Source organism: Triturus cristatus, chromosome 5_1 (genome assembly GCF_964204655.1).
Source record: "Triturus cristatus chromosome 5_1, aTriCri1.1, whole genome shotgun sequence".
NCBI classification, from domain to species: domain Eukaryota; kingdom Metazoa; phylum Chordata; class Amphibia; order Caudata; family Salamandridae; genus Triturus; species Triturus cristatus.
Window position 1 is genome coordinate 47,656,677 of NC_140587.1, and position 12,595 is coordinate 47,669,271.

Sequence of the window (12,595 nt, forward strand, 5' to 3'; positions counted from 1 at the left end):
AATGCTGGTGTCTGCTTTGGTATTTCTCACTTGTAATGAAGGTGTCGAGGATGTAGGGACCTGGGGTAATGTCCTATTACTTACCGGTAATCTTCATTACTCCGGGTCCCGTAGTCCTCGACACCTTCATGACTTCCCTCCCTCCCTCCCTCCCTCCCTGTCTGCCGGCCTTCATTGTGGCTTGGTATTTCAGGAGGAATGCTGGGACCAGTATGCCTTATGTACTCCCAGTGGGAGGGGGAGGGTAGGTCCAGCATTCCTTCGTTCTTTTTTTCTGTCTGTGAGATAGTAAATCTCACTTATAATGAAGGTGTCGAGGACTACGGGACCCGAAGTAATGAAGATTACCGGTATAAGTAATAGGACATTCTATGCCACGGTGGGGTCAATATAAACATCTGTGTTATTCAACTATTTGAGGGTGCAGCCAGTACCAGTGTACTACAAAACAGGTTACGGTCCCAGTAATATGATCCTCAAACTACAAGTCTGCCAAAGGGCCGTGCTCAGACAAGGGATCAGAAAGAATAGAATACTGTCCACTTACATCCCCGAGGCTGAGTCCCTGGGCTCGGATTCCTTCCACGCTGTTGGCTTTACAGCCTTCGTAGTAGTCAGCAGTTAGCACCCTCTGTGAGAAGTAAACAGGAGACAGGTTGAAGTAGGGCAAGTATTTCATTAATGTAGTAAGGTGCTTGGTGTCTTAGCGACAGTTCTAAGACCGTGATGGGAAGATGAAGACCCTCCCCACTTGGTTCACGAAGCCAAGATGAGCTGTTTTGGAAGTAGGAACTCTTTATTCACTCTCTTCTTGCTGATGTCACAAAAAGATATCAAGCCTGGCTCTACAGTTTTCCAGCATGCGGAATGACAATAACAAGAGTCAAAAGCAAGGGTGGATTTTGAAACACCTTACACTACAGTTTTCTTTATCTGTCTTTCGTGTCACAGAATAATCAGCAGACAAGAGACTCAATGATGCTATGAAATGTGTGTAAAGTACAGTAAGCCATTATGCTGCCATAGAATAAAAAGTACAACACAAGAATATAAAATCACAATTGGTAGTAAATAGGCCAATACTCAAAAAACAGAAAAATGTTAATCACCAGTCCATTGGTTTTTAATAATTTAAAAACAATAATATAAAACTCACTATACTTGCACATTAATCTCAACTTACAATACCAAATATAGAGCATCTTTCAGCCTTCTCAACCCACAAATACTAAAATACTCTGCAATAGGACTTAGAATGCCCCTCTCCTGCTAAACCGAGGCATAACAAGTGCTGGTTAGTTTCTAGATGTAAGCCAGTTAATCAACAACAGCCAGCAGCCTCAACTCACTGACAGAACTGTACTTGTGTGTCATGCCCTTCACTTCACTTCACCTTCACTAGCCTCAATGATTACACCACCCTCCTTACAGGCCTCACTGCTAGTAAATCCTCTTACACCAGGAAGCAACCACAGCTCAGTGATCATAACACACGCCCAGACTTTGCAAGTCTCCCTTCACCATCAGTATCCTGGGCTCCCCAAATGCATTCCTCTTATGAGAGTCTCCACCTCACCGTCAGTATCTTGACCTCACATCGCTGAGTGCACCACTGGAGAGTCCCTCTCGAATTTTCATCCTGACATCGCTAAGGGCCCCCTTCTTTGAGCGGTTATACCTCAGACTTGTATACTGGCCTCGCTAAGTGCCCTTCTCGCCCTAGAATGTCCCCCTCAGTACCATGGCTTGCTGAGTGGACTGTTCTGGCCACTCCATACCTTGCTGGTTTTCTTCCAATACACCTTGGGTATAAGGATGTACTGGAAGCACTTCAGGTCCTTGGCACACCGCTCGGAGTTACGACCTTCGTTCTCAAAGTCCAGTTCTTGCGCCAACGTGCCCTTTAGGTCCTACAGAGAGACAGCGAGACATCATGAGACAACAAGTCACCAAGTTCCAGTTCACCAAGACATTGTGTAAAAAGACGCAATCCAACCAGCAGAGTCGTTGGGTGGCTTCAAAATCCCAAGGCTAAAGAGTTCCCTCACCTCAAAACCAAGACTAGCAATGTGTAGAAGGTCCCAGAAGGTGCATGGCCACAACAAAAGCACCATTCAATGCTTTCTTTGTCCTATAAACAAAATGCTCTACAGGAAGACCGGCTTGATGTTCACAAAAGAGGACTGTACACACAATGAAAATGATAGCAGAAATGATGCAAGTAACTAATCCTAAAAACAATGAGTCAAATCACTGTTCATTCCTTAGACTCGGTTTCAGAAGAAAGCTACAGATACTTTCTCATCGGCTAAGTTCCAATAAGCAGTTACTAAGGGCCAAAACGTGTTTACCATAAAAATGCACCATTAAAAGGAAGAAAAATAACCAGACAAAATAAGTAACAAAAATGTGTTCAATCCAATGCGCCTCACCACAAAAATTGAGCGCGACAAATGGAGTGATTACATTTATAAGTACTTGGACCCAAATATTTATAAATGTAGTATCAAAACGTGTCATTTTAAAAAAAACTTGTAATGACATTGGTGCACACGATCATACTTCTTCTTAAACAATTACTTGGTTGAACACTGCACTAGAATTGAACATTAGAATTAAAAAATTACACATGGAAAAGTCTGCGAATGTATTAGACTCCATGTTACACAGTATTATACATCGTCACATATATTATTCCTCCGTCAATAACATTTAATTATGACTAGACTCTTGTTTCACTTACCATCCAGAACACACCAAGGGCATAAGTTTAAAATTTAGGGATTCTAAATCACAATGAGGAAACTGCAGATCCTAATGTATGAAACCAATTGAGTTTCATTCAGCGATTCCCAGGAGGGTCGCAATTGATCTACCTCATGAGTATTAATGACGTACGTGGCAATTCGCGATCCATTAGGAATCGCAGCCATCACTGGGATGGTAGCCTGCTGGGGTCAGCAGACCACCATGCCTGTGATTGCTTTTTATTAAACCAAACTTTTTTTTTTTTTTTTTTTTTTTAAAGAAATACAGCCCTTTTCTCTTAAAGGAAAAAAGAAAAAAATGAAGCTTTGAAGTTTCATTTTTGAAGAGTAGGCAGTTGTCCCTTGGACTACTGTCTGCTCTTAAAAGTGATTAGTTTCAACATTCTTAAGGAGGAAGGGGTCCTTTGGGGGACCCTTACCATTTGCAAATGGTTACCACCACCCCTGCAGTGTCAGTAAAAAATGAATGCTTTGCCACCGTACTTTTTTCACAAAACATTCATATGTCACTGCGAATAGTTATTAGGAAGAGACGCCCTAAACATGCCCCTTCCAAATACCAATTCGCAAACCCAAATTGCGATTCAGTAACAGATTACCGAATCTCAATGTCACTTTTGTACATTTTAAAAACCTGTTTTTGCTGTCACAAACGTCCTGATGAGAATCAGGAATTTTGACACCTCAAAAAAGGTTAGGTACATATGGCCTGACGTTTAAACCAGTGGGTACAAATCTGAGGCAAATTCAGTTACTATGAGGTCTTCTTATTTTCAATGTCCTTTTAACATTAACAAATGAAACAAAAATGTGCCAGTACATCACAATTAATTAATCCTTAGACGACTGCGGATGTCAAGTCTCCCAAAAAATTAATTCTGATGCCTTGAACTTCTTAAGGAACTCTAAACTTAATGCAATAAATTATTATGCATTACTATTTATTTTATGTTAAATATGAATAGTAAGGAATGGTTTCTCTTGTGTTTACGGCCTTTTAAAAGAGGCAGGCGTCACTAAACGTGTTGGTTCCATTGTGACTTGACTCATTTTATTGAATTAACTATTGAGAAGCTCACATTGGGAATTTTGGTTACTAAAATCACATTGTAATCTGTAAGACACCTGATAGATTAAAGAAATTGATTACAGCAATTAAGTTAACAGTATAATCAATTTATGCTACATTCACAATAAATATAGGAATAAAATTAAAGCACATTCTGGATTTCTTGGTTTGGATGCCTCTTACACACATCCTTCTGTTTCTAATAAAGTATTAGTGATGCGGTACCTATCACCTGAGAGAGAAGATAGCCCTGGACTCCAAGCTCGACTGTTCCTTCCTTCGTTGAGCTGGTTAGCGGACGTATTAAAAGCTATATAGGGCCCAAACCGCATTGTATATGAAACTTGTTACATCGATCCAAAACAAAGGAGGCAGAAGGGATCTCGACTAAGACAGGTTTCCATTCAAATATTTTAACTTCACTCATCACCAGGATCTCTTTCACATATTTTCCTACCTTATACAAGAATTAGGGCCCGATTACGATCTTGGCAGAATGGATACTCGTTCATAAAAGTGATGGATATCATGTCTGCCATATTACAATTCCATTATATCCTATGGAACTTCTGGGCTTACGGACAGAGTATGCCATCTGCCAAGATTGTAATCAGGCCCATGGAATGTTAAGAAGGAGCTTAGGCATGCTAAGGCATCTCCTACCAAGAATACTAGAACATGCAAGGTGGAGCTTGCTAACCCAGCTGTCATGCACGCTAACAGGCAGCTGTACCACATAGATCCAGCTGAGATGCACACTAACAGGGGTGGTACCTCAAGGACCCTACTCTAAGAACTGAGCAGCAAAGTTTGCTGTGAAGGTGCTGTACCTCTAGGATTCAGGCAGGAGATATCCTAGGCAGGGAGTAAACTCTAGGACCACACGATGATGCATGCTAGAAAGACCGTACCACATAGATCCAGCTGAGATGCACACTAACAGGCGTGGTACCTCCAGGACCCTACTCTAAGAACTGAGCAGCAAAGTTTGCCTTGAAGGTGCTGTACCTCTAGGATTCAGTCAGGAGATATCCTAGGCAGGGAATAAACTCTACCACACGATGATGCAGGCTAGAAAGACCCTCCTGGAAGAATCCAGCGGTTATGCTTACTAGGAATGGGCCCTACTTTATGGACCCAGCTGTGTTGAAAGCTAGAAATGGGCCCTACCTTAAGGACGCAGTTGTGATGAAAGCTAGGAAAGGCCCCATCTTGTGGACCCAGCTGTGATGAAATCTAGGAATGGGCCCTACCTTACGAACCCATCTATGATGAAAGCTAGGAAGAGGCCATACCTTAAGGACCCAGCTGAAGCCGAAGCTTGGGTGCATAAACTCTATAAGTTGCAATAACAGTTCCAGCGTTCGAATGTCTCCATCAAAGCGATCTCGTAAATCGATGTACTGAACCTGGGAGTGAAGAGAACAGCATGTGATCAAAACAATTTACAATTTATTTTTAGTACTCATCATTGACACTGGGTAGAACAGCACTATAACAGAGAAGGAATAGCTGTCAGATTCTAACTGCTAAGAAGAGTTTTAGTTATTAAAGGTGAGCAGATGTTGTATAACTCGTAGATTTTCTCGTAGTATTTCCACCTCTAGTATACGGGCCAATGGTGCCTGGGTACAGGGAACTGTATCACTACCACATCAAGAGCATATGTAAGTTCTGCTTATGGCATAAGACGTGAATGTAAAAGACTAGTTTTTTTTTTTTAAGTCTCTTTGTCCCTTCACAAGGCACCATACTTCAGTCTCTGCCTGGTCTTCTAACCTACACATTGGCCTAACTAGATACCCCATTCCCTCCCAATGTTCATGTCAAAAACCATGGACCCAATCTGTTTCCATCCAAGGTTTTCCGAAGGAGTTACAGTATGGTCTTTCAGGCTTCCCTATTTAATTCTTAGGGAATACTACGCTAACTACAGGCAACCATCTTAATCTGCAAAAGCTGGCACCCAAGTCGTTTTAAGGACTCCCAGAAGGCAAAGCACACTCACAGTGAGTTCCTGTGGTGGAGTCTGTGGTACTTCCCAGCTGGGTGTTGAGAGGACAAAGAGAGCTACACTACTACCACCACCACTACTTTGCTGAGAAGGCATTTGACTCCATAGATTGGAGGTACCTGATGTGTATTTTGCAGAGGTTTGGTTTTAGGCCCTGGTTCTGCCAGTGGGTGCCTACTGCAGCACTGTGAGTGACTGGGGTGATCTGGGACTCCTTTGCTTTCGGTAAGGGGTACGAGACAGGATGTCCACTGTCCCCCATCCTCTTCTCGCTGTCTATATCCACTTGTGTGCTGGGTGCAGTGTCGCGAGGATATAATAGGGATTCCCAGAATAACAAATGCCCCTGTGAAAATAACATATGCCGATGACGCGCTACTATATTGCGATAACCTGCATGGTCGATATCAGCGACCCTGTCATTGTTTTGCCTGTTTGAAACCTATGTACACTATTGCTTAAACTGGGAGAAATCCGTTATTTACCAATTCAGAGACTGAGAGGGTCTGGCTGGGGTGATGGGTGGTTGTTGAAAGACTACCTCTGGCTTTAAATATCTTGGTATATAGAGGTTAGCCCAACCAGAGAGCGCTTTCTGGAACTGACCCTGGACCGGGCTCTCCTGGATTTCGAAGGGAATATGGACCTGTGGTACGCACTTCACTTGACGCTAATGGGCAAAGCTGCCCTCTACAAAATGATTACCTTACCCAAAATACTCTGTGCTGCAGAATGCGCCATTCCAGGCGCCAGACAGCTACTTTGGCTGACTAGTTAAATCGATTCGCACCCTATTCTGGGACGGAGGGACCCCGCGAATTGCTCTCAAGACATTGTACATGTCAGTCTACAATGACAATAATGACTGGGGCCACAAGCCGCAGGATGATCCAGCTGATCGGATTAAGTGAGGTGATGCGGCAGCAGACATTCCTTCATAATGTGAAAGGTGAGGCGGAGTGGAGAAGTCTGCCAGAACCGACTCGGGTTGCCCGGAGAGCGTGGGATGAAGCCACTGCAGTGACGGGGTGGAAAGGGGAACTTGCGTTGGAGACCGCACTAGGGATTGAAACGCTGGGCAGCATGTTGGGTGGGGGGGGTGGGGGTGGAGGGGATGGGTTTTTAGCATGAATACTCCCCGACAACTGCCCAACAGTTTAAATACACGCTACTAGCACTTGCCTTGAGAACTGAGGGGATCCAGGGCATGTGACTCCCCAAACACTTCCCACTGGAGGCCTGAGTTCTTGGAAATGCACTGCCCTCCAAAGCCATCTCCCAGCTACACAGCACCATGACTAATAATGCACCAGACAATCGGTGAGGGAGGGGTGGGGGGGTGGGCTCCAAGGAAAGTGGGAAGCAGGGGTGAGACTCCTGGAAGATACTGAGAGGCAGGCAGGCTTAACACACCCCAGAGAAGGTGCTACTACTACTCAATTGAGGCTGATCCAGTTAAAGATTGTGCATACATCTTATTATCACCGGCCTTGACTATTTAAAAGGGAGCGGGCAGTCAACCCCTAGGGCCTCCGCTGTGGTGCAGGGGAGGGTATGCCCCACAGTGAGCGCGTACTAGGGGGACATCATTTCTGAAATGGAGGCAGTGATGACTGTAGCCATACCCAGGACACCACAGTGTATCTTTTGGGCATACCTAATGATATGGATATTCCGTGATAGCATTTGCTGTTTTGCGCACTGGGCTTTGTTGAGGGGAAGAGGGGTGTGGCTAGGACAAGGGGTAGAGCGCAGACACCTAGGGGCCTCATGTGGCAAGAAGGAATTAACAGGTGTACGGAGACGGAGAGAAAGGTGTACGAGAGTCACGATTGCCCCCGCAAATTTGACAAAGCCTGGGGATCATGGAGGGAGTGTCATGGACTACTAGATGATGCAGATATTGCCATGCATGGGGGGACCCTGCGTGGACACTGGGAGGGGGTGCCTGATGAGTGCTTGAGGACATGGCACTACTGTGGTTTGCGTTACCCAGTTTGGCAATTCGGAGGCGTGGGGGGCTGGTGGAATCCCCCGGGTGGAGCTAGGGGGGGGCTAACAGGGGTGAACTCTGTGTGTATTGTTTAATGTGCTTGTTTTGGCGTGCAGGAAACCAATAAATTCTATACAATAAAAATACAACTCTGTGCAATGACTCAGCATGACATGAAGGCTCTGTTTCTCCGGTGTATTTGACTCTCACTCACCAATGACTCGGCATGACACGAAGGCTCTGCTTCTCCAGTGTATTTGACTCTCACTCACCAGTGACTCGGCATGCACCAAGGCCTGGTTTCTCCAGTGCCTTTGACTCTCACTCACCAATGACTCAGCATGACACCTGAAGGCTCCGTTTCTCCAGTGCCTTTGACTCTCACTCACCAATGACTCGAGGGCTCTGTTTCTCCAGTGCATTTGACTCTCACTCACCAATGACTCAGCATGACTCGAGGGCTCTGTTTCTCCAGTGCCTTTGACTCTCACTCACCAATGACTCAGCATGACACCTGAAGGCTCGGTTTCTCCAGTGCCTTTGACTCTCACTCACCGATGACTCGAGGGCTCTGTTTCGCCAGTGCATTTGACTCTCACTCACCAATGACTCAGCATGACTCGAGGGCTCTGTTTCTCCAGTGCCTTTGACTCTCACTCACCAATGACTCAGCATGACACCTGAAGGCTCCGTTTCTCCAGTGCCTTTGACTCTCACTCACCAATGACTCGAGGGCTCTGTTTCTCCAGTGCATTTGACTCTCACTCACCAATGACTCAGCATGACTCGAGGGCTCTGTTTCTCCAGTGCCTTTGACTCTCACTCACCAATGACTCAGCATGACACCTGAATGCTCTGTTTCTCCAGTGCCTTTGACTCTCACTCACCAATGACTCGAGGGCTCTGTTTCTCCAGTGCATTTGACTCTCACTCACCAATGACTCAGCATGACTCGAGGGCTCTGTTTCTCCAGTGCCTTTGACTCTCACTGACCAATGACTCAGCAGGACACCTGAAGGCTCTGTTTCTCCAGTGCATTTGACTCTCACTCACCAATGACTCATCATGACTCGAGGGCTCTATTTCTCCAGTGCCTTTGACTCTCACTCACCAATGACTCGAGGGCTCTGTTTCTCCAGTGCGTTTGACTCTCACTCACCAATGACTCAGCATGACTCGAGGGCTCTGTTTCTCCAGTGCCTTTGACTCTCACTGACCAATGACTCAGCAGGACACCTGAAGGCTCTGTTTCTCCAGTGCATTTGACTCTCACTCACCAATGACTCAGCATGACTAGAGGGCTCGGTTTCTCCAGTGCCTTTGACTCTCACTGACGAATGACTCAGCAGGACACCTGAAGGCTCTGTTTCTCCAGTGCCTTTGACTCTCACTCACCAATGACTCATCATGACTCGAGGGCTCTGTTTCCCCAGTGCCTTTGACTCTCACTGACCAATGACTCAGCATGACTCGAAAGCTCTATTTCTCCAGTGCACTGAACTCTCACTCACCTTCACAGCCACAGGTGTTCCATCTTCCAGCCTTGCCTTGTGCACCTGTGCCAAGCTGGCAGCTGCTAAAGGCTGATAGTCAAACTCCTTGAATAGTTCCGCCGCAGTCATCTTAAAGTCCTCCATGAACAGTTCATCCACCTGCACAGAGAGTAGAGTAGAGACTTCCAGTTTTAGAGATTGTGAAAAAAGTGGAAGATTGATTTCATGGCACAATGGGATCACCATCACTTCTATGCAGGTTAGGTTTAGACACTTAGGCACAACACGAGCCTGAAAGACGTTCCGATAAGTGTATGTAATCAGGATGCACTTGATGTCCACCATTTCCACACACAAAAAGAAAACCCACAGAAAAAGTCCAAGTGGGTCATGCATTGCAGAGTCATTTAGCTCCTACAACACCATAGTGTTGATTTGGAAGGCTGACCATATTCATGCTACCACTGTTCACAGTTCATATAACACAAAAAGAATGTGATGAGAGAAGTGCCTGTAAAGAGACTAAACTACTGGCAATCGCTCAGGCTAGTATTCCAACCTATTATTTTATGCACACTTTGCCACTGTGCACAGTATCCACTTATGCAAATCAGTACCAACCATGCTCCTTATCTATTCCTAACTGCCAGCCGAGACCCCTTCTAGAAAGAAAGATAATCGAACCCAGACCGGTTTCGGTTTTATTAGGCCTCACAAGGGAGTGAAGGAAATCCACGTTTTTCAGATGGTCACTCTATATGTTTTACCTTTTGCTGGACCCTATATTTTCAATGGCGTTAGAACAGTGCGTTTTAAGATTGCTAATGATAATTGTTGCGAGTCAACTGTCTGGTTGCTGAAGGCCCTGCTTCGTCTCACCGGACTTCTGTCACTGGATTTTACATAGAACACTGGAGGCGCACTTGAGAGAACGTGAACACGATGCCAAAATTATTCTTGTGTGTCCACTAACTGGTTGCTGTCCTGGACGGTTTGCCTTTCTGTTTTTTGGGGGTACAGAGGTTGCTTCAAACAGGCTTTGGATGTGGGAGCACACTAGGATTATGATAGAAACCTCCCCCTCCCACACACACCCAGCCCTCAGAGCCCAATATTAGTGTGGCCAAACATTTTACCAACTTGAAAATGCCCAAAGGGGAAAGGGTTGACCCGGGATCTTTTACTGCATTTGTTTGGTCTTGCACAGAAGTCATTCCCGCCCACTAGCTAATGCCAAGCACAAATGTGGCATCTCTAGGCACCCACTTCAGAACACTGTTTGACCTGAAAAAGAACAGAAGAGGACTGATCTTGTTGTCTGTGACCCGAGAGGAGCCCTTAAGGACTGAACCCGCTTCCTCTTGTACTGAGGAAAAAGAAGTGAATTCCAAGGGTAATAAGACTGGCCTCTTACTAAAGCTACAGGAACACAACAAGCTTCAAGAGGCTGTTTTTCTGCAAATTCCCAACTGACCAGTGGCAACTGAAACTGGACTAGACCCTTATGTGGCCTCTGCCTGACACCCTGTGAGTCTCTAAGTGTCTCCCTTGAGGTCCTAGGGGCTTTGACAGTGTACTCCTGTGGTGGACTGGGATTTAAAGGGCTAAGTCAGAAGGTAAAATCTTTTGACCAGGACGAACATGGTTGGTGTGTCCGACCAATGCTCCATCACAATAAGCTTCAAATATAGCCTAGGTCCCAAAACTGTGACTATCATTGTCCCTTTGTGCTGCTTGGCATTATTCCTACTTCAGACTTTGAAAATGCATGTCTGGTTCTTTCTGCATTTTATCTTTATTACTGTTTTGGTACACATTGCCACTCGATTAAGCATGTCTGCTGTGTGCCATCGGTACCAGTGGGTTGAGCTCAGGTTAGTTCAATGACTTTTAATGCTCACCCTGACAAGGGTTGTGATTATTCCTGGAGGTCGGTAGTAACCCATCCCAAAAAATAATCCAATTTCTTACATTGTGACAAAGCAAGCACGGGACCCATATCTGGGTATTCCCATGGCTTCTTAAAGTGGTTATATCAAATGCACAAAAGGCGATTGGAGGAATGCTTGTAAATAAACTACTGATAACACTCTGGGTGTCATTCCAACTCAAAGTTTTTCGCCCACTGTGCCTCTCCAGACAGAGGCGAATCAGCTCTGACACTGCTCCTCATGGGAACAGTCCATCCGGAACTGCCCAGTGGACATCTGTCAGCACTAGAATGAAAACTGAAGCAAGGACAAGGGCTAGTAAATGCCATGTGGCAGTGAATGCGTGGAGATTAAAGGTTAGTGGAGTATAGTTCTTTAAACTCTACACCCGTTTGCACACAAGTGGACTTAACCTATTTTCAGTAGGGCATTAACCTTATGTACAACCCAAGCCCATCCTTATAGTCAAATATTCATCCATCTGGCTTGGTATTATGTGATGATGGTACAGCCCTAGTAAGCGTGACCTGAATGTTCAAACGACTTTGTATTATATGATGGAGGGCTCAGTAAATATTCTTCAGAATAATGAGCAGTCCCAAGCATATAACCAGTCAGAGGGGCTAAGAGGTTCCAGCTCCTACTAGAAGTCAGACAAAAGATTTCTGAAACTATTCCTAGATTCAGACGCGTCTCTGCAGGGAACTGCAGAGTACAGCACCTGGAACATGCAGTGACCTCCTATCAAAATGTGTGTAACTAGGTGGGGCGGTGGTTGACCATGGGTACGTGAGTGGGTTAAAGAGCTGGAAGATCAAAAGTGAGACCACTCACTGACTTATAAACTAGACTCAAGCAGCCTCATGCATCAAGCCAAAATCCAGTCGGTAAAATACCGATTCGCTAATAGCTCCCGGTATTGAGTTAAAAATACCCAATCCCAATGCATCAACCCAAAAGCAAAAATCGCTATTTAAGGAATCCTTAAATAGCGATTCCTTAAATAGCGATAGCATTTAAGGAATCCCAAATTGAGATTCCTTAATTTAAGGAATCTCAATTTGGAATTCCTTAAATGCAATGCATGAAAGTTAAAAAATTAGCGAATTCGCTAATAGGGGGAGCAAATTACCATGAAGATGAACTGCATGGTAATTTGCTAAAAGTTTGAAAAATGCACTTTTGTGCATTTTTCAAAGTTTCATGTTGCGCACACACATGCCCTTAGAGCATGTGTGTGTGCAACATATGTGCACATATCAATTTCAGGGGTGCAATAGGGTGTCATTTTGACACCCTTGCACCCTTGAAATTGCATGAGCAATTT

The 12,595-nt window shown here is 44.9% G+C and overlaps 1 protein-coding gene across 6 annotated transcripts in view; it reads right to left on the reverse strand.

The window, feature by feature from the left end:
- The window catches only part of ADCK5 (aarF domain containing kinase 5), a 311,405-nt gene that overhangs the window by 89,877 nt on the left and 208,933 nt on the right, over positions 1-12,595 (reverse strand). For all 6 annotated transcript variants that reach the window (XM_085604359.1, XM_085604361.1, XM_085604360.1 and 3 more), the window contains 4 exons: positions 9,356-9,496; positions 5,133-5,246; positions 1,779-1,910; positions 548-631 (listed from right to left, as the gene is read on the reverse strand). In XM_085604359.1, coding sequence (XP_085460485.1) covers positions 548-631; positions 1,779-1,910; positions 5,133-5,246; positions 9,356-9,496 — 471 coding nt within the window. The remainder of the gene's footprint in view (positions 1-547; positions 632-1,778; positions 1,911-5,132; positions 5,247-9,355; positions 9,497-12,595) is intronic.